At 37.7% G+C, this 23570-nt stretch overlaps 1 protein-coding gene across 1 annotated transcript in view; it reads left to right on the top strand.

Annotated features, from left to right (window-relative positions):
• LOC142340593 (innexin unc-9-like) overlaps positions 1 to 19511 on the top strand; it is a 37187-nt gene extending 17676 nt beyond the window's left edge. Inside the window, exons 4-9 of the mRNA XM_075391268.1 lie at positions 227 to 348; positions 1166 to 1267; positions 3817 to 3953; positions 6597 to 6801; positions 9909 to 10121; positions 19035 to 19511. Coding sequence (XP_075247383.1) covers positions 227 to 348; positions 1166 to 1267; positions 3817 to 3953; positions 6597 to 6801; positions 9909 to 10121; positions 19035 to 19268 — 1013 coding nt within the window. The 3' untranslated portion in view covers positions 19269 to 19511. The remainder of the gene's footprint in view (positions 1 to 226; positions 349 to 1165; positions 1268 to 3816; positions 3954 to 6596; positions 6802 to 9908; positions 10122 to 19034) is intronic.
• Positions 19512 to 23570: the final 4059 nt, after the last annotated feature.

Raw genomic sequence — 23570 nt, 5'->3', positions numbered from 1 at the left:
AACTTGTCATAGTAAAAAGTGGAAAAAAGATCAGAGCTTTGCCAAAGTAAAAAATACTAATTTGAAATCATTATTCACTATAAGCTAATTCATTATTTTTTCTGATCCGAGCGGTCAAAACATTCTTCACTTAGTCTAAGATTTATATCCCAATGAGACCCTTCCCAAACTTATAAGACTACTTGATATTTTCCTCACAAGTGTGTTGTTGTTTTTTGTGTTTAAGGTCTGAATATTGACAACATGATCCAGACATGTTCCAACTTTGCCCTTGTGCTTGATGACGGAAAGAGGACTGGTGTCTTCACAAACCTCGCTCTCTTCCTGGACCGTTTCTTTGACGCACAAGTAAATAACATACTTGCAGACGAAAACTTCATGATTGCTTGATATCTGGCTCGGAATGACTGCGATCTTGAGAACAATTCATTCAAAAATACGCAATCATAAATACGGATACATGGATAATGCTTAAAACACTCACGTGCACATTTTAAAATGCCGAAAGTCTGCAGTGCCAGAAGTTAAAATGCAAGAAGTTGCTACTCAGCCAGAAGTTGACTTCCGTTGACATTCGTCATTTTAAAAAGTGCGCGTTTCGTGTTTTAAGCATGGTTAATTGACTCTGCAGAAGTCACTTCAAAATTCTGACTTAATAAACGCCAGAAGTTCTCAGTGACTTGAAGCAGAGTCACTTAGCCATTACTTAAACCACGCGCGTGCAAGTTGTAAGGTGCCGAAAGAATGCAGTGCCAAAAGTTGCAATACCAGACGTTTCTAGCCAGAGGCTAACTTTCATAAACTTTCGTCAAACCTGCAAGTTGCCTGTTATTAAGAAAAACGTGACTGTGAAGAAATCGTGGAGTAACGTAACCAATATCTTTCGCTTTCTTGTGCCTACCAATTATGCTTTCGGTTGGTATAGTTTTCGAGTGTCATGAGAGCAAATTTATTAACAATCTGCAATTCTCTAATTTTTCATTCCTTTTTTACGAACATTAATCTGAACAAAAACAAACTTCAGTTCGGTCACACATTGCAATGAAACAAAACTTTTGTTCACTGGTGAAAATAAAATTATTTCAAAAATGGATCGTTTTCGATTCATTTAGATTTCAATTTCTGCAAGGAAGAGCAAAGGATGAAGTGAAATCTTGTGTTTCAGGCTCTAAACAGCAAGAAGCAGCGAGGGTGTTTGTCTCGACTGTGCACCTGTTTCAGCAGAAGTTCTGGAAACTATCTGGGATTCGGATACCTGCTAACTAAGGTCCAGTCTCCCTCTTTTCTCATTAACATGTGCTGTCAACTGTTGACTGAATCCTGCCATAGCTGTTTACTTTCTTTAGCTAAAAAAAGTCCATTTAAAACATTGTTGCGCATAAAAGTCGCAACCTCAAAAACCGTCAGATGTCAATTCATGGAAAACTTGACTTAACTCCTTAGGAAAGTTGAAATCGGTTTCCTATAAATATGTAACCATCGAAAAAACTGTAAACAAAACATTTGCTGCCGAATATAACCTTTTGACTAGAAAACTGGTTTCGCTTTATGCTGTTTATCAAGCGAAATAAGTTTTCTAGTCGAAAGGTTATAATAGACAAAGATCAGACAAACGTTATTTCTGATAAAAACGGATATTTTTTTGTTGCCCCCACTCCTGGCATAGCATAATAGTATATAATGTCTGCATTCAATACACCCACACGATCCCTTTGAATATAATGTAGCGCATGATGAGGCGTTTGTTCAAAGCTACAAATCACCCCTGATCATAAAAAAATCTCGATCATTCGATCATGAACAGTGGATACCCTGTTTGCCCGAACTTGTAAGACTTCATAAGGCCGTACGTAGAAAGGCTTCGTATAAGTTTTAGATCTTTTCCGTTTGTGCCCCCAGCTTAGTGGGCGCATATTATTTGCAACCCCCATGGTACGTGCTCTGTAACTGGGGGCTCATAACGTACTGGGGGGCACAAACGGAAAAGATCCTAAGTTTTAGATAAAAACCGTACTAGGATCTTTCAAAGTTGACTACGGTCCGTAGTACGACCGTAATAATTTTTCTAAGTTACTGTATTAAGGCCTTATCCAGATCAATGATGTGCTGTACTAAGGCCATACCAATTTTATTAAGGTGTCATTAGTAATATAATAGCCAGGCACCTGCGGAAAAAACTCTTTAGTCAGGTTAACAACCAACTACTTGATAGTTTTCGAGTATAATGTTTGTGGTTCTTCTTTCCTTTTTTCATTCCTGGCTTGGGACGGGCAGTGGCGGAGTTACTAAAACAACTATTGGCGAACAGAACCCGGACAGACAGTAAAACCACGCGCTGAAGCTCACCAAACAAAATACGAAACAATCGGCTAAAATTTTGTCCGGAATTCTTCTCAAGTCGAATTACCAATTTAATTTTGAGAAATTTCCCGTGTAACTTTTTTGGTTCCTGCTTTTTCATTCCGGGATTGGGATCGGCTGTGGCAGAGTTGCTGAAATCACAATATGAGAACAGAGCCCGAGCAAATGGTAAAACCACGCCCTAGAGATCTCTCCCAATAAAATAAAATAAAATATGCTATAAATCTGCTAAAACTGATATAGCATGCTTCTACGGTTTTCCAAAACAAAAAGATGACAGTAAACTTTAAAAGTAAAAAACAACTAGGCAAAACAAACACGATAGATTGTTGTCGGACACAAAAGACAGCACAAAATGGCAACGCTTCACAATACCTCTAGGACTTATTATAAAACTAACTATAGAGAAAATTGCTACTTCTTTACTAAATGACAATTTGCGGCTTTTGCGACCAATTTATACTAAAAAGTTTGGATTGATTCAATTGACCTTCGATGCGAATAACAAACAAATTGTCAGTCAATATGTTCTCAAAATTCTTGACACTTAACAAAGACATGTTCTAGTGTTTTTTCACATAGGTTAATCAGAATTTCTGAATTTTTTATGTATAACAGGTCATATGCTAATGGAAATTTTAATCTAAAAAGCAGTGATAATTTCTTTGGTGCTTTCGGTTCATTTCCCTTTGTGCACCCCACCGCTAGTACTTCAAACATAACCCATTACAGAACACGTGTTCTTAGAAAGTAAATCATTATGTAAAATTATGGCGTCTGGAGAGTACAAATAAAATTCGCGCGTTAAGCTGGGTTTGCACAAAGGGAAAAGTTCCAAAAACATTAATAAGCCATGACTGCTAACATTGGCTTTCTCGCCTGAACTACATTTCCTTTTTAGCAACGTTGTGTTGATTTTTTATTAGGTCATTGAACATTTTTGTGGAAAATACTGCACTTTAAAAAAATTGGAAAACTTTATACAGTCTTATAGGGAGCCTTAATAAGATTTTAAACTTTTTCAAAGTTTTGAACCTCGTAGCCAGTGATTAAAAGCATTCAAAGAGTAGTCTAAATGCATTAAGCGTTTTATTTAATATATTTTTAGCAGCTCATGATTGAGAAACCAAGCAGTACAGTTATTTTGTGCGGTGACATAAAAACGTGATAGGTCGTGTTCTGTACTAAGTTTCACATTTTTTTACGATACCGTTAGTCCTTGTAATTTTTTAAGTTAATTTTTTGTCTAAGGTGGGCAATCTGGGTAGGCAGACTTAGAATAGCTTCCCCCTCGTCAGTGTAAAAGAACACTCGATGCTCGATGAACCATGCTCCCCTTTCACCTGGGCGCTGATGACTGTCTGATTATGAACGGAAGGACTAAAAACAGAAAAGACGAAGAGAGCACTGTTCTGTATTATTTGTGTATTTACTGTGGTACTGGTTCTGTTTTAGGTTGCCTATTTGGCCAATGTGACTTTGCAGTTCATTTTCATGACTGTATTCTTGGGCAGATCCACCCAGTTTGAGAGCTTCGGATTGAGTGTGACCAAGTTCATCTCGGAGGGAATGGTCTGGGAGGATTCTAGCAGGTTAGAGAGGGTCTTTCTACTTTCAACTCCCAAATGTGGTCGCCAGAAGTATGCATCGTTTAATCTGATAAACTAAATGCGAAGAGTTATAGATTGTCGATTCCCAAAACCCAATTCAGCAAAGACATACCAAGTAAATGACGAGGATTGGTAAAATGCGGTGGCGGTCAACCAAGCTGATAGGCAAGCAAGCCGAATTTTGAAACTAAGGTCAAGTAAGCCAAAAATTTTTGGGATACCCGTATTTTGATTTGTCCCTATCGGGTCGGTTGGCGTTTCACAGCGGTAATCGGCCGGATTACAACCCACAGTGGATGAGAGGCATGGCCATGGACATCGGTCCACAAGGCCCGTAAACACTAGATGTCTAAAAATTCAAGCATTTTCGTTTCTTTGGTGCAATGGAATATTTTATAAATTAAAATACTCTGCGCATTTTTCAAAGAAATTTTTCAATGGTTTCTACCAATGATAATTTAAAGTCGAACAGCAAAACAAAAAATTTTAAAATTCAGATAGCTAAAAGTAATTTTTGTAAAATTATATGGAATCCCGGACCTAACGTCAATTGAATTTCAGTACGGGGCAAGTCTAATTATAAGTGTCATTTAGTTACTGATTCAGAGTTGTGATCATTTCACTTTTTACACTTGGCGGTCTATATCCAAGTCTGGGCTGAGACTTGGCAAGTCTAAATTCAAGTCTGATCTAAGACTTGGCATGTCTTAATCCAAGTCGGATTAAGGATTTGGCAATTCTAAATCCAAGTCTTGACCAAGACTTGGCAAGTCGGAAATAGGTCCGAAACACGTCACAATTAAATTTTATGTTCTATAATGCTTTGACTTATTAAGCGAAAGTACTCTTTATTATCACACTTGTGATATATTTTCACTGGCGTTTATCACCTTTGAAGTCGAAATCACAAAGTGCCAGTAACTTTCCGTTAAGTAAAAGCTAAAAACTTTTGGAAAATCTGTAGACAGCATCATTGAATGGGTCTTTCACAGAAAGTATACAAACAAATTTAAAAATCAAATTAAGATTTTAAATTCTCTCAAATTTTTTAAATGCATCCCTGAAAACACTAGTTCGTTTATTCTTGGTAACAGAGGAAAATATATAATTGTCATTGTTGACTAAGTTGACAACCAGGCCAACCAAATTTCAAAAAAGCAATGATAGCCAATTTTTCAAAGTGTCAAATAATAAAAAGTACCAGCTAATTTTAAAAGACAAAAAACTTTTGTTTTTACAAAACCAACAATTTTTCTCCCTTGAATGAGATTTTGCCAAATGCTGTTCAAAATTTTTGAAAACCAATCATTCGTTTGTGCAACTAGTGTCACGACGGAGCAGTTTTCTAAAATATTGCTTCCAATAAAATAATGTCGAAGATGAATTGAAAGAGGAAGAAAACTTTCCTTACAGCGTAGTTATTGGCACAAATATGACTCGGTTAAACATTAATACGAACTTAAGATAATTCCGTAATCACTTTACGTTGGTTCCGATTTCTGAATAGAAGCAATACCCGATCGTCGATGTATTCCGTGATAAGCGGAAACATTTTCAGAGCAGTCAGTATCATTCAAAATCAAAGCAAGACAATTACGAATACAAAAGAATTGAGTTGAGTTCATTTGTTGTAGTACAGAAACGTACCCAATTTCTTTTAGATCTTGTTGCATTCCTGCAAGGACGCCCATCTTTTTTGGTATTTTTCATATCATTGCTAATCTCTTTTAGTCTCTTGAGATACTGAGATATAGACTTTTTCTCCTGAACGAGTCTTATAAAACAAACGGATCATTTTGCGAGAGTCTTGCATTAATCTTGCAAAAATTGGCGTATGAGCTGCTTATTGTTCTAGGAGTGTGGCCACAATGGTTTAAGAAATTTTGATATACTTCAGGGGACAAATTCAAACAGTTGACCTCTTGAAAGAACAAAAATAATGCATTTTTGACAATTTCTCAACTGTTTAATAAAATCGGCTGCAAAAATTGAGAACGTGAGAATACGACTCAGCTTTTCTTGGGAGCAAGTGGTTTCTGGTGATTCTGAACTGAGCCAATCTGGCCTACGGTTTAGACTCTTTTTTTTAAACAAGTAAATTGAAAATATAAACCAGGGGTTAAATATTACAAGTTTAAAATTATATAAACATGTAATTAACATGTAATTATATAAACATGTAATTAACTAAAACCGTAATCAAGCTACTCAATATGAGGGCAGATCACTATCCCATGAAACTTAATTTGGCTTGAAATAGGGTTGTATTATGGTTCACATTGACACCCCCCCCCCCCCCCCCCTCCCCTACTGCTCGCCCAAAAATTGGACTGAAAAATCTATATTACACCGATGAAAAAAGCTCGACTCCTCATTGTATGCCCTACCGTGTGCATGTGCATTATATCCCCCCGCACCAGATTTTAAACTCTTTTCATAAGTGGAGACCTCAACTTGGGTTATCTTTCCCAGGTTTGGGTACAGACTTATGAAAAGCCAATGCCCGAGCAAAATGTACTATGAAAAGACCGTAATCGACTCATTTGAGCTATGAAAAGACTTTAGCTGGACTTTAAGACATTCTGGACTTCAGCTCGACTCTCAGATATTTTTCAATCGCTGCAGGTTCCCACGAGTGACCCTGTGTGACATAAACACACGTACCTTGGGAGACATGAAGAGGAGTGAGACAGTGCAGTGTCTTCTGCCCCAGAATGTGTACATGGAGAAGGCATTTGTGATTGTGTGGTGGTGGTATGTCATGCTCATGATCATCACCATCATCAACCTCTTCCAGTGGATAATCAGGCTTTATGTCAACAACCAGAACGTATGTTCACATATATAGCTTGATAAAGAATTGCACCAATCAAAACAAAAAGCAAATAATGTTGGAAACTTTTTGCAACACTAATAGCTATACTCTGTTTTTTTTTTGCATATCAACTTTTTTTGTTCTCTGTTCACTCATTTTGATGGTTTTTGAAGTCAAGCTCGAGTGCAAATTTTGGTATCGCCAAAAATGAAAAGAACGAAAAAGCGAGTGGTTTTGCGGCTGATTTTTTTTTCGCATTAACTTTTGCGTAGAATGAGAAAATGCGCTTTCTCGAAACGTTATTTTGTAGTAGGGTAGTTTGAAATGTTTTCGTTATTTCCTCGAAATTTGTGATAGGGTTTTTTAGTACTAGAAAAGGCGTTATGATTTTCTGTACACAATTCATGGAGTGAATAAAGTTTGAGAAGGTTGTTTCCGTAAACATATTGGAAGAGCAGAGAAAATAGAGAGACGTCATTTCGTTTCATACATTCTTTTGAAGGATCATGAAATGATTTTTTGCAAGGCAAGGAAATTTTTTTGGTCAAAAGTTTCAAGTTTTCTGTTTAACTATAAGGATAAAATGGACTGTAGTAATAATACTCCGGTTGTTTTGATGGTGTCTTGAAATTTTGTTATTTATGAGGCTTTCACGCCGGTTCGAGGTTTTTGGTTGAATTTGGTAAGAAATGTGGTGAATGCGGTGAATTTTTGCAAGTAAAATGGCGATTGCTGTGACAAAAAAATTTTTCACCGCATTTCTTACAAAAATAAACCGCAGAAGTCAACGCAATTCTTACAAAAATTCAGCGCATCGAATCTTTTGGCAACTTAAGGTAAGAAATGCAGCGAAAGCGGAGAATGCTGTGAAAAAAAATGGCCGCATTTCACCGCATTTCTTACAAAATTCACCGCATTTGTTAGAAAAATTCACCGTATTGGATTCCAACAATTACTGAATGTGATTTAAATTCACAAGAAATATCAGAGAAATTAGTCGCAGGTGGCGCAGTGAACTAAGAAGTAGAGGGCATGCAAGATGTAAGATGTTCGAACCCGTGCAAGAACGCTTTTTTCTGTAGGAATACTAAGAATGCGGTGAAAATAAATACTTCACCACGATTCACCTTATTCACCGCAAAAAGATGTAAGAAATACGCGGTGAAAAACATTTTTTTTGCCGCATTTCACTTACGAAAACCTCGACCCGGGTTTGATTGTTTTATCACTGTTTTGCAGATTTTAGACCATCATGGCTGTTTTTGGCCATTGTATTGTTTTGTGTGCATTTATTTGCAACTGAATTGAGACCTAATGGCTGTAACTTTTTCCAATTAGCAACTGAATATTGCTTTGAAAGCAATTTTTCCTTGATAGTCGGCGCAAAAAAAAAGAAAATTTTGATTTTTCGTTTTTTTGACATTTAGTTCTGTTCGTGAGCCTAGTAAGGCTCGCCAATTTTTGTATGGACTTTTTTATAATCTCAATTGCATGGAAAAAAGATTCTTGCTTTTATGTGTGCTTGTACTAACTGAAAACGGACTGAGATTCTGTTTCATAGTTTTTGGTTTGTTTACTTCGGCTATTTTTTCTGTTATTTGGCTTATGATTGTTTTTTTTGCTCTACTTTCATATGTTCTGCAATTATATACTAGTTATTTGATAAACCAGCTGTTTCAGCAAAAACGACATCAAGTCGTTTCTGAATTTCTTGCGGCTTTTCTAACTGGTCTTTCCAGTACATTTTAAGTCATTTTTAGGTCTAGTTTTTTGTCAAGTCAATGAAAAATTGTTAAATTGTACCCAGGTCGAGAAAAAAAATAGAAAACTATCTAAGATAAGCGGTGTAAAGTTGTTTTTTTCACCGCAAATTTTGTACATAATTTTGCTGTAAAATTCGTTGAATGCGGTGAAATTATGTAAGTTCACCGCTAGAGTAACTGGTAAACTTACAAAAATTCACCACATTTCACCGCTTACTACAAGTTACCGTCTTCGCACAGATTGGGACATCTCACCTCCTGCATTTCAGTCACTTCTTCTTCCACTGCGCCACTTCTCACTAAAATCTTGCATGTTTGTTTTGAAATTAAATCAAATTCGCTCTAGTTTTTGTAAAAACTACGTCTTGAACTTTTGTAAGATTAGCGGTGAATTTACAATTTTGAGGGGTGAAATGTAATGAATTTTTGTAAATTCACCGCTTAAAAAGTTTCAAAAAGATGTAAGATTTTTCGAGGGTAAATTTTTATTGCGGCTTTTAATAATTGTATTTTAACTTCATTGAACAAAAGACAGTTCGAGGCGTTTTCTAAGCGGTGTATTTATGTTAATTCACCAGGAAGGTAATCGGTGAATTTGTGTAATTTCATCGCATTCACTGCTGATCTCACATATTTTTGGCACTTTTCTCTCAGTGGGGAGTTTAAGTACTTTGACTTCTAATCTAAGCGGTGAATTTATGTAATTTCAACGCATTCACTGCTGATCTCACACAATTTTAACTCTTTTTTCTAAGCGGTGAGTTTATGTAATTTCACCATTAAGATAAGCGATGAATTTATGTAATTTCGCCGCATTCACTGCTGTTCTCACACAATTTTAACACTGTTTTCTTAGCGGTGAATTTATGTAAGTTCACCACTAGGTTAAGCGGTGAGTTTATGTAATTTCATCGCATTCTTCGCTTATCTTTCATAATTTGGTCACTTTTTTCAAAGCGGTGAATTTATGTAATTTCACCGCTAAATTCAGCTGTGAATTTATGTAATTTCACCGCTACCAGGCGATAAAGGATTTTTCACCGCATTCACCGCCTGATTTATGTAATTTCACCGCATTCACCGCTTATCTTGCTTAATTTTGCGTTGAATGGCGGTGACACCTCGACCCGGGTAGTTCAGGACTTTTTAATTGATCCTTAAAAAACAGTGATAGTTTTGCTAAATTATGTACTGGATTATTCGTCATATATTTTCTCGCTTTATAAACTTTTACAAATTATATTTCACGATTTTGAGACATATTTTTACATTAGTTTGTAAGATATGTTGAATCAGTACTGTTATTATACAGAGGTAGGGTCCGGGTGCGCAAAGGGTCGTCTAAGAGGTTATGTTTAGAAAGAGTTCATCAAGGGATACCTGCGTGCGATTGACAAGTACCCAATGACGAGAGAGGAGGTCAGAAACAGACCAGGCATCCGGATGAAGTTGGGCTACTTTGTGACCCACTACCTCATGCAGGATGGGGTGTTTGTGCTCAAACTGGTCAGCCGAAATGTGTCTGCACTTATGATGAGTCAGATCATGGGGCAAATCTGGCAGCATTTTGTGGTCAGTTTCTAAGACTTCTGCATACTGTCCCCCCTCCCCCCCCCCCCCCTTCGTGAACAGATTTACAGATTTGTTGCATTCATTGACAGGTGTGAACAAAACTATGCCGCACTGACGATAGTGTGAAAGATGCTTTCGAGGCAGAACATATGGGTCTTTCCCATTATAGCCCCCCCCCCCCCAGCTTAGTGGTCAGATAACTTATAGCCCCCCTCCCCCCCCCCCCCCCCCCCATAAATATACCATAATGGAGGTGGGCTATATTTTTGCATGGGGGGCTATAATGGGAAAGATCCGAACATATAAAGAGTAGATCATCTGTTATTTTGATCTGTTATTAAAATCCATATTTGACTGTTTTACACCTCTACAATGGTATTTATAAATTAAAAAGACCCTTCTCTCATTAGGCTATATTTATACCACTATCATAGTTATTACTATCATAAGACACATTTAGATATATTATTAACGGCGCTAGTGAAAATGGCAGACGTACCAAAATATAGAAATTTTATTTCTAGCCAATCGCAATCGAGAAAATGGGAATTTTGTTTTCGGATTGGCTGATTACTCTCCATGTTTTAAAATAGGATATGCGCGTTAACGTAAAATTGACCAGAAATTGCGATAAGCCGAAAAAGCAAATTTATACTTCTTTTGGGGGGAACTGGTCTCACGTTCGGTTGTGATAGATTCATATCAAGTCCCACGGGTCGCTGAGGCATGGCCAGGTGCGGTAAAAATTACAATCTAGCATTAGGCTATGTCAAATTTAGGCTAATTGTACACTTAACAGTACAGTGTTTTAAATTTCTCAAATCACATTCGTTGAAATTTCTACATTTTGGTACGTCTATTTGTTAAGACGTCACCTGTGTCAGTAATAACGGAAAAAGTTCCAAATTTTGATCATGCGTTCTGGGTGTATAAACAAATGCATGTCTCATTGCCAAATCGTTTCAAAGCATAAAATTCCGAATTCAGTACAAAAAGCTTCGATCGAGGGATTAGATTTGTTGACAGAAAATAATGAGACTGTCTAATTAGGTTATTATAAGGCAACTAGAAAGCTCTGAACAGAAATCTTCCCTCAATAAACCGAATTATATGGAATGGAAATTTATTTCTAATTAGCTCTTTTTTTGATCGGAAAGTATATTTATTGGTTCAATTAGACCATTTTTGTTTGTCAAAATGTTTGATTGTCTGTCATTTTTCTCCTGGTCGGAATACATTTTGAAATAATAATCAATCTGTTATGACCTGTTTGAGTTTTTAGTTCAAAAGAGAGCTGTGCTCATTAAATTAAAAGGTCATTTTAAAATAAATTTTATAATTTTTTTAAAAAATTATTTAATAGAAAAAACACTCTTTTCTAGGCAGAGAACAAACTCAAGCACACAGATATTCTATCATGAGTCTAAAGAAGCTAGACCAGGAAATATTGTGCTGATGAAATACAAGCGAACTATTTTTTGTGTGATTTAATTGTTGATTAAAGAATCTCCACGTCTTTATCGACAAAAACCTAAAAAACGGACCTGAGAAAAATTTTTGCGTTATTCAATGGTCTTTTGTGCTCGATAGTCACTTCATCTTTTTGTCACAAATCATTCAACCATTCAAGTTAACAATTAAAAACACAGGAGGGCAATCCATTAAATATTAAATACAACCCAATGAAAGAAATGCAAAAGATGAAATTCCTTGACTTGAACAGCAGACCACTTGAACATTACGAGCCAGTCATACACAAAATTAACATACTTAGGGAAAAAAATATTGTATTCAAAATCTATATACTTTCGACATTGGGACGTCCCTAGTTGAGAAATCTTCGGTTAGAAAACGCAAGAAACCGTCGGTAACTAGCAAAATTTCACTTAAGTGCTAAATTTTCAGCTCACTTTATTGTTTTTTTTTGTAAGACATTAGTATTCAACGTTGAATACTAATGTCTTAGAAAAAAAACAATAAAGTGAAATGAAAATTTAGCACTTAAGTGAAATTTTGCTAGTTATATGAGATAATCATAGGCGGGCAAAAACAAAAAAAAGGTCAAAAAAAGTTGAAATTAGCATTAACTGAGATTCACTGAACTTTCTTGCAGTTTTGTCTTTGGAATCAATTTTATAGTTCTGAAGTTTAAGGAAGGAAGCAATCTGCAAGATTCAAGTTCAAAGAGAAGTTTTCAAAAATCATTGCTAATTTATCAAACCGTTTTAATTTTTCTGTCCTCACAGCCCATTCGGTTTAGGCAAAATCTAGTCAGCAACAAATTTTCAAATAGGATCACCAAAACTAACTTTGAACGCTAAAATAACCTTTATTTTATGCAAAATTTAATGAAAAAGTTTCTTGAACCCCAAAAATTTGAACAATGGGGAAAGTGAGACAAATTTTAAAGATTTGAAAAAAAAAATTGAAAATGTATATTTTTTCATCTGTTGATGTCGCATTATCGATAGATCAAGTGTGATATATCGAAAAGTGGCGAACTTAGCAACATAAGTTAAAACTTCACTATATAAAGAAAACTTTCTTACCTGATGTTTGGTGAAGTGAAATTGAGTGATGGCTTCTAATTTGAACCGAATCGTCGATTCAAATTTGTTCATACCACAAGTTTATCAGTGTACATAAACCATAAATTTGGGTGATAGATTCGACCTTCCCACCACCAGATATGATCAGAAACCAACTCTCCGACCCTCCCAGTAGATAGAAATGACATGTTCTCAGGTAGGGAGAACAATGTGTTAAGTGCAAAAACTGCACTAGTTCTTGCCATATACGGCAAGAGGAAAAACTTGTTCACAACTAAGGTGTAAATTACCCACATCAGTTTATCTATATCTAGACGGATCTGTAAATTTTCATACTGACACGGACTATAAATATCTGTGAAAATTTGTACATTTAGGCCAATTTGAATTCAATTGTTAAAATAATAAAATTCCTGTTACTCGTGCTTGAGACCACGACAATGGTGTCCAGACCACCAAAAGACCGACAAACCTTGGATCTGCAGAATGCTGAATCCTGTACTGCGTGGATCATGTCTTTTGTGGCGAAATGTCGCGTAAAGAAGAAATAAGATAAAGTCAACAACAACGGTACGATCGTGGACCTACAGGTAACAAATCTATTTCATAGTATATGCGGCCAAGACGAATTTCTCAAACTTAGGAGCTTTATGTGCCCTAAAAAATTGTAAGACACTCCTTTTAAAGAGATCAGACAAGCTATTCAAAACTATATTTCCCAAAAAGAGAGAGTAGAAACGGCAGAAAGGGCTAAATTTCTGTCCGTTGTCCAAGGCGTTGGAGATTCTGACGACGATTTTCTAGCGCGCCTCAGAGAAGAAGCAAGTTATTGTGACTTCAAAAAACCTAAAACAGAAACCAACCCTGAGGATGAGTTGGTAAAAATTAAATTTATCTCAGGTTTGAGAGACCCTGAGGCCAAATTAAGACTATTAGACGGCATTAAACTAAGCCAACGATGTCTCTGTCTGAAATGACAGAAAACGTACAGTTCAGAAGTCAAGCGATGGCTTTTGCGAGTTCCTCAACAGGTAATAGACCATTTGTAGTAAAAGAAGAAGTGGGATACAACTTCAAAAAGACCTTCAGAAAACCTAGTGAAAAGTTCACTGGTAATAAAGGCAATTGTAACTTGTGTAATAGATGTAAAGGTAAGCCACACAGTAGCAAGCCATGTCCGGCCTTGAACAAGAAATTTAACACCTGTGAAAAGGTGGGACACTTTTCGAAAATGTCCAGAAGTAAAACCCAGCCTAAGTCAGGTAAGTCTGACCAGCAGAGCAACTTCTGCGATGAAGAAGGTAAGTTGTCTGGTCAAACATCATCCGCAATTCAGATGGGAATGTACTATACACAGGAAAACGTGTTTAACATGTCGGTGACATGGGAGTACGTTACAGTAAAAGACCATAAAAAAATGCAAGTTGATAGCACCGTAGCTGAGAGCACCGTGATATCATCTTTAATCTGGACTGAGCTTGGTAAACCTCAGTTAAATGGGAAAGTCAGACGTCTTGAGGCCTATGACGGTCATCAACTGACGCTTCTGGGATCACTAACATGTGATGTTGAGTGGAACGGAAGCAAGTATAGGCAGCAACAACTGGCAGTTGTGCTATCCAAAAACAATTTGGGCTACTTGGGAGAGACATACTACCCCAAGAAGGCATCATTGTGAGTGATGAAAAACTACCTGCAGTCAAAGGATACAAACCGCATGTGAAACTAATACCGGGCTCACAGCCAATGTTCTGCAAATCCAGAAAGATACCTCTACCTCTCCAAGACAGGGTCAAAGAGAAGCTTGAGACAATGGTACGACAGAGCATCCTGGAGCCAGTACAACCTGGTGGGGTCACAAACGCATCACCAATAGTGTGGCATCGGAATAAAAATGGAGCTCTGAGACTATGCGTGGACCGGAAAGTTCACATCAATGGCAAAGTTATGGACGAGGACTATCCAATCCCAGACATGGAGAGCATTTTCCATAATCTCCATGGGGCCTCTTACTTTGGAAAAATTGACTTATCAGTTTCATACTATCAAATTGAGCTGAACGAGGATGCAAAAGAAATATGCACAATCAACACATCGCAAGGATTGTTCAAGATGTGCAGGCTTCTTCAGGGCCTAAAGAACTCTTCATCATTCTTCCAGAATTGCATTGAGTCAACTCTAAAAGGAATCAAGGGTGTGGGCATCTTCCAAGACGACGTCTTGGTATATGGAACAACAAAGGATCAATACGAGAAACGAATGCTTGCAGTCAAAAGTCGGCTACGTGAAAAAAATTTCACCATCAATGAGAAGAAATCCAACTCAAAACCAGTTTCAGGCGTGCGTAAGTTTTCTTGGTTACTCTGTTTCCAAAGAAGGAATAGCACCCGATCCTAAACATGTTGAGAAAATCAAAAATGCAAAACCGCCATCAAATATGAAACAACTCGAGTCCTTTGTCCGCTTACCAAATTCTTATGGTCGAATGATACCGGATTTTGAAACAAAAATGCTACCCCTAAACGAAATTCGAAAAAAAAAAGAATTCAGATGGGAAAAGGAAGAGCAAAATGCTTTTGCAAACATCAAAAACGAGTTATGTGCTAACCCTCTCGTACAGCCTTACAGCCTGACGAAGGAAGCAACCGTGACAACAGACGCCTCAGAGAAAGCTATAGGCGGGGTACTCTCGCAGGAAAGACATCCTGTGATCCACGTCTCGAGGAAGTTGTCAAAAGCCGAACAAAATTACTCCAATATTTAGCGAGAGGCAATTGCAATCGTCTTGTTGGTCACAAGATTGAAACAATTCCTAGATTGAAACAAATATCTCTTCGCCCCAGACGAAGAAATTCCGAAAGCAGCATCAGCAAGAATTACGAGATGGGCAATAGCGCTGATGGGATTTGACTCCGAATTGAAGTATACTCCCAAAGATCAGATCCCCCACGCTGATGCTTTGAGCAGACTAGATTTTGACGACGACGATGACAATGATCGAGTCTGCTTTGCTCTTGACAAAATCTACTTCGTCCAATCCGAGCTGGTGACCCAGTCAGACATCAAAACTGAGCTGCGATCGAATCGACTCTTTCAAGATGTCATCAAACGAATAAACAGTGGCATCTGGAAACAGTGCTCAGAAGCAGAGAAAGGATTTGAACAACAGAAAGAAGCCTTGACCATTCACAATGGAATCACCTTTCGAGGAGGTGTGCCTTTCATTCCACCCAAACTAAGACTCATGGTGGTGGCCAAAGCTCATGCGACTCACCCAAGCAAAAATGCAACTGAAACAGCAGTTCGAATGATGGCTTGGTGGCCCAGCATCAGTCAAGATGTTCTTCGATATGTTAGTAATTGTATGGAATGCCAAGAAAACAGGCTTAGCCTGGGGAAAACATTATCTACTTGGCCGGAAGCTGAAGTTTGGGAAAACTGCACATGGTTTGGCGCTACGTTGAGGATCAAGGTAATGTCTTAGTGATAGTAGACGCGGGATCAGGTTGGATAGAAGCCTTCCCTGCGGGAAATAGAACCTCACAAACAGTGAAGGTGCATTTGAGTCAAATCTTTGCAAGATTTGGTATACCAAGAGTATTAGTATCAGACAATGATCCTGAGTTTGTGAGCAGTGACCTAAAGCAATGGTGTGAATCACTGGGGATTGAAAAATGATGGAATCTCCCACTTACCATCCAAGAGCAAATGGGATTGCTGAACGAGCGGTCCAAACAATGAAACGGGCTATTTAAGCCTGGAGTCCAAATCTGAATGTGTCATTAGGCGCTTTCCTACAGCGGGCTTTGATGACACATCGGAACACTTCCAAGACGCGGGGAAAAACTCCTCTAGGACTGCTACTGGGACGCAAAGTAAGACTTCCAGCAGTCACTGATTTTGATCTGTGTGAACGAGTCCTCTTCAAACCGAAGAACAGTTCACCAACGGTTCCAGCTGATTTCTTTATCCGTAAAGGAAGGAACAATTCGTTCATTCAGCCGGAGAATTCAAACAATACAATGCTTGTTAGTGACAACCAAATTGCACGGCTGGTGCCTGACGACATCAAGACTGAATCTACCGACTCACTGTCTGAGAGCAGTAGGGACGACATAGACGTGGCATCACCCAACTCTACTGATGAAACCTCAGTCGTTGAAAGGGAAAAACTTTCAGTGGCCACGAGAACTTCAAGTAGAAATAAAAAACAACCAGAAAGACTTGGAGAAGCTATTCCTACAAACTTGCTTAAAAAAGGAGGGAGGATGTGATATATCGATTCACTGAACTTTCTTGCAGTTTTGTCTTTGGAATCAATTTTATAGTTCTAAAGTTTAAGGAAGGAAGCAATCTGCAAGATTCAAGTTCAAAGAGAAGTTTTCAAAAATCATTGCTAATTTATCAACCCGTTTTAATTTTTCTGTCCTCACAGCCCATTCGGTTTAGGCAAAATCTAGTCAGCGACAACTTTTCAAATAGGATCACCAAAAATAACTTTGGAACGCTAAAATAATCTGTATTTTATGCAAAATTTAATGAAATAGTTTCTTGAACCCCAAAAATTGAACAATGGGGAAAGTGAGACAAATTTTAAAGCTTTGAAAAAAAAACGAAAAATTTACATGTTTTCATCTATTGATGTCGCATTATCGATAGATCAAGTGTGATATATCGAGAAGTGGCGAAATTAGAAACTTAAATTAAAACTTCAATATATAAAGAAAACTTTCTTACCTGATGTTTGGTGAAGTGAAATTGAATAATGGCTTCTAATTTGAACCGAATCGTCGATTCAAATTTGTTCATACCACAAGTTTATCAGTGTACATAAAACATAAATTTGTGTGATAGACTCGACCTTCCCACCACCAGATATGATCAGAAACCAACTCTCCGACCCTCTCAGTAGATTGAAATGATATGTTCTCAGGTAGGGAGAACAATGTGTTAAGTGCAAAAACTGCACTAGTTCTTGCCATATACGGCAAGAGGAAAAACTTGTTCACAACTAAGGTGTAATTTAACCTATATCAGTTTATCTATATCTAGACGGATCTGTAAATTTTCATACTGAAATGGACTCTGAATACCTGTGAAAATTTGTACATTTAGGCCATTTTGAATTCAGTTATTAAAATAATAAATTTCTTTTTACTCGTGCTCGAGACCACGACATCAAGCTTAAAAACATATATGGACAGAAACGGTAGCTACTAGAAGACCTCTGAGAGCAGTGTGAATTGTGATTTTCACTTAATAATTATCTAAAAAGACCGATTAAAAATTCGAAAAATCATGAAAAAGAAAAAGTTCCCATTTTGGATTCAAGGGTTTCAAAAAATGACATTTTCATGAATTTTTAGCTAGCTGTATAACACTACATAATTTGTTAGTGTGAGCATAAAAACATGGAGGGCACGAAACAGAATAGGTCTTCTTTTAGATTGAAGGTAATTTTGGTTTTAAGGTACCGAAAACATCTATTTCCCACGAAAAGCGTTAGAAGGAGGATAAAACCTTTGGATTTTTGAAGTTTTATTTCAAGTGGTTTGCAAAAGACTGGGCAAGAAGCAGTGTTGTTGTGGCGATGATCTTTTATGATTGTTTTCTTGAAAGGATTTAACAAATGACGGCGATTGGAAAATATTCCTTAAGATCTAATCGTTCGTTACGAATGCCAAGAATTCGAACAGTTAAAAAAGTAATACAAAATATGTTTTTCTCTCGATATGAGTAAAGGAACTGCAGGAAAAAAGTCTTAAATTCGAGAAACCACAAGTAGAATACGATATAGTAGTTTTCACTCTATACTAATATTCCCAGATTTTATCTTCAATACTACTAACTATAATACATTTCATTTCATGTTTATTTTGCTGCGAGGTGTTGCTCTACCTGCGCATGCTGAAAAACAATCTATCTTTATTGCCCATCGATTCAACAAAAAATTTAAATGAAAAACAGCTCCTAAAAATCTAAAAATGTTGCTCGATTCATCAGAAGATAGTGGCCGACATCAACCGGCTATGAAAAGATCGTGAATTAAATAAAAAAATAGTTGTGGTGGACCTTAATGGTTAGAGAAAGACCGTGCCTCTACCCGTAACTAACGTTCATAGAGAATCAGTACTGAATCAGAGAAAATTCAGAGAAATTTTGGTTTTCAGTACTGATTCAGAGTGAATTCAGAATCAATTCTGAAGTTCTCTGATTCAGACAAAAATTCAGAAATAAACTGTCTCTGAAACTCTTTGAATCATGCAGAGTAGAAATCAGAATGCATACCTGTAAAACAAGCTAATTAAAAATACAATTTTATTCTCGGTGTGTGGTTCTGAATTTGTAAGTTTTTGTTTTACAGGATAACTTTGAGGAAGAGATGCGACAACGAGGCATTGAGGACACCCCAATCGATGACAATGACGAATCAGCACTTGTTCCACCTGGGGAGGGAGGCGATGACGATGACGACGATGATGAAGACTTCGACTCCGAGGCCAGCGACCCTGGAAAGAGACTTCCAGAGCACGGAACCTTGGAGGGCGATCGAAAACCCAGTGCGCCACCCGAGGACAAACTATACCCGAGGGTTTAGTACACCTGAGCAAACACTCAAAAATCTGAACGACATTTTCTAACTGAGTGAACAAATTGTATGACTATTTAACGTATTAAAAATTAATAAACTGGTTTCCTTTTTAACTCGGGGACAAAAAATATTTCCAGAAAAAGAGGATATTAAAAAGGAAACCAGTTTGTAGTAAGCCAGTGCTAATCTCCTCAGGCTGGAAAACGAGTAACAACCGCAGCAATTTGAGTTTTTATGAAAAAACTTTTCATGTAGGCAATTGATTAAACAGTTTCCCTAAAAGAAAGGAGTCGGAAAAATTAACTGGCTAGAATTTTTAAAAACAGGACAGGCATATAAAAGTATATATTTGGTTTTTGTTTCAGACTTAATTTCTGACTTATTCAGTTTAAAATTTGACGTGACTAATGCGTTTGCGTAATGCAGCTAAGCAGCTATATGAGTGACACAGTGCTAATACAGAATGCAGTTTTGGCAGTCAATTTTTACATCAGAAAAGTTTTTTTACACTGGCCAGACGAATCCCAGTGTATAATCAAATTTTAAACTGTTACAATCAAGTTTAAAAATGTTTAAATTTAAAAAAGTCTGAAAGTTCGATGAATGATAAAAGCATAGCATATCAAGATTACATCCTGCCTTACAAAAGCGCCTATCTTTTAAAGATGTTGGGGGGGGGGAGAACTTGATCGCGAAGGTTCTGATTTTCATGCGTTCTGAGTCCAAAACTGTGATCAGATGAACTGGATGTCTCCAATCTGTAGTAAAGATCTTAAAACAGAACAAATAGTAGCTTTCGATCAAGATCTTAACATATTAAATAGTGGTTTTCGATCTTAAAGTATTACGATATATCAGTTTTCACTCTATAGTAATATTCACAGAATGTACTCTATCTTCAATACTACTAACTATATTACATTTCTTTTCATGTTTGTTAGGCTGAGAAGTGTTGCTCTACATGCGTATTCTGCAAAACAATCTATCTTCTTTTTGCCCGTGGACTCAACAAACGCTGAAAAAGGGCTCCTAAAAATGTGGAATTGCTCGTGGTTTATAACTGCTCTGAATTAATATGAAACGCAATACTTACCCGTGTCGGTTATCTGAATGGTTAACTTGTAAGAACTTGCATGTTTCTTCCAAGTTCTTACGAGGCGATGCATCTTGAAGTTCCTTAAAGTTACTCATTTGATATACAATTTCGTACAAGTTAAAAATTCGACTTTAAACTAATTTTTTTTTGAAAAACTAATTTTTTTAAACTGATTACAATCTAATTAGAAAATCTTGGTTCATAAACGATCATTGTTATCAGATCAACCCATGCAATCACCCATGCAATCACACTCGATTCCTTCTTGGAAAAATTGTTTGAGGTAAAACTTCCTGTTCTGGGCAATTAAATTTCACCCGCCACTGAGTTTCAGCTAGTATGATAAAGCATTAAATTTTGAGCTCCCCACTCATTGGGTGAGGCAAAAACTTATCAGTATAGATTTTCTCCTCTCATGGATGACACACTATTCAAGGCCGACTCGCCTCTTAACTTCTGCAACAAGGATTCAAAGATTTGCTCCAGTTTCATATGTGTCTATAATCTCGCATCCCTTGCAAGCAGCTTGATTGCAGACCCCCGAATTGCTGTAACAGAGACTGATTGACATAACCTACTGAAGGCTACCGATAACCCCGCCGGCTGCAAATTTCTGTTATCAGCCAGAGTAGCGATTTGTTTGACTTACGAACTGTCTCAGAAAATCCTCCAAACCTTCCGAAAACCAGAGGAATTAATTGAATTCCGACTTCACTACAGTTCTGGGCGTACTGTTCGTACTTCCTGTCCTCAGCAGCTGACAGTGCGAAACCACTCTTCTCCGACGCATTTATAATGAGGCTCGACTGCAAGGGAGAAGTGACGGTAACGTCTAAAGCTGCTGGCTGACCAGCATTCCATACAGGTAAGAAAATATCGCCCCGTCTGGAGTTATTGTTGGGTATTAAACTTTTCTGTTCACAGATGGGAGACAAACGAGCTGCCGACCACGCTGATATAATTTTTTCTCGTATACGATCATGACAAGAGATCATATCACCGCGACCTTGGCATGACTCCGCATGGTCGCCCATTACATCTAGAATCCCAGATTTACAAAAAGGACAATTTCTCTCGCTCTCGTACAATTTTAAACCCAGTCAATATTTGAGAGCAACACGGAACTCATTGGAAGATAGGTGTAGTCCAAGAGCTGGAATGGGGGCTGCAGATAACCAGGCACCAGTCTGTGGTTGAGAAAGAGAATGTAAGCGAGCTTTTTCTCTTATGGAACTTTGTTTTCCTAACAAGTTGTCGAAGGCTGAGTTATCAAGTTCCTCCTGAATTTTTCTTTGAGAGGGATATGTCATCGCAACTTCGCTGATTTCTTCAACTGCCTTAACAAATGAGACGTCTTCAGTAGGATTATGGCCTGTTAATTTTTCTACAGGAACAGAGGGTTGAAAAACAGGTGCAACTTATGCAGCCTGAACTTGATCTGCTGATCGTCTTATTCCTACACCGGTTTTATTGATTGGAAGGCATGCTTGGTCCCAAGAGGTTTCTGACAACACAATTCCAATAATACCTTCAAAGGTTGCACGCTGATTCGAATCGAATTTTCGAAGAATTTTATTTGGTTCGTCCGAGGGGGAATTGCATCGCAATGAGTGGATCATTTTGGGAGCACCAAGCCGAAACCGCAAAATACCAAGAGCACATTGAGGATCGTCTACATATGCTAAATTGTATAGAAGGTCCTCTAATTTTTTAACGCATTTGAGCAAACAAGAGGAAACAAAAGCATCAGATCCTATAGCCGCTCCTAAAATTTCAATTCCATTCACACAGTTCCTCTTGATCAAACTGTCAACTTTTTTCATGCCTTCGATTGACCATAGCTCGCATTTATCCTTCCTGAGTTCTAAACCAAATTCTTCTCCTGATTCTGAGAGAATATCTAACGCTTTACAAAGTTCGATCTCGGTTCCTGCAATAATACCGTCATCGAGATACCAGAAATGTTGCGAGAGATTTGGTATTTGCTTTCGATTTCGTCAATAAGAGGTGAGATGGCCAAAAATACAAAAATTGGACCTAGTGGATCACCTTGTTGCACTCCTGTCTGACTGTCAACAGTTGAGCTACTGATGAACAAATCACTATGCTTCGAGTAAAAGGATGCAAATGACTTTATACTAGGCATCAAAATTTTGTTGAGCCGAGGAGATGACTGCGCTTCATTGAATTAAATGCGTCTCTGAAATCAATTTCTAGTATGTCCCCACATTTTACTCTCTTCATTCTTTCGAAGGTTATTTTTGTGGCATGCACTATGCACTCGGCACCTCCCTGACAGCAACTCCCAACTGCTTTGCACCAAACAACTCAACCGCCTCGATGGCTGCTTCTTTTGCAATGCACTTGGCAACAAGGCGCCGAATAACTTCACCCACAGCAATAGGTCTAATGCCGGTTTTATTTTTATTCAAAGCTGTTAATGTAGCACTGCAAAAAGGTGGAGCCGCGAAGTTTGCGAGCTGGCCCCTGCTGGCCAAGTTGACTAATTTGGTTAGGGAATTCATCACCCGCTGGGATTGATCGGAAATTGAACAATTGATTGCGTGGAGAAGATGCTCTGATACATTTTGGACGGCTCAGCTGCTGTGAAATTCGAAAAAGACTGGAGCTGCAAAAGAACCTTTCTTTCGTCGAATTGAAAAGCTTCGCAGCTATAGTCTTCCATCGGCTCAAGAATTTCGTTTTTCTCTGGATGCAGTTTTTTTTAGTTCAATGAGGGTTTTTCTGCTGTCAGGTGCTATTCCCTCTGATGATAAAGTCTTTGCCGCGCGACCAAACTGTCCTTGAAGACAAAATTTTTTCGCTCGTGGGGTAAGCGCTTCAATTGTGCTGTTGTTTTTTTTTGCTTGCTTTATCGAAGCCGATTCATTTCAAAGGGCAGCGTACTCACCCTATCTCCATCGCTCAAATCTATTCATCATTAAATTTTCCTGCTGCTGCCTATGTTTTTTACCCCCTCTGTTTGAAGCACGTAAAACACAGTTGCTAACTGTAAAAAACTTCTTCCAGTACTCAACACAGTCAGGATTCGAGATGCAATCCTCTATGATTGACGTAATAATCCTGGACCATTGCATACGAAACTTCACGGGGATATAGCGGATCGTTTGAATATTTTTACTGCAAATAGTTTTCAAATCTGGTAATTCGCTTGGATTGTCACTGGGGCCTGATGAGCCACTTCCCACTGT

Source organism: Convolutriloba macropyga, chromosome 6, assembly GCF_964194025.1.
Source record: "Convolutriloba macropyga chromosome 6, txConMacr16.3, whole genome shotgun sequence".
NCBI classification, from domain to species: Eukaryota; Metazoa; Xenacoelomorpha; order Acoela; family Convolutidae; genus Convolutriloba; species Convolutriloba macropyga.
Note: the sequence above shows the minus strand (reverse complement) of the source record. Positions and strands in the feature narration are given on the sequence as shown.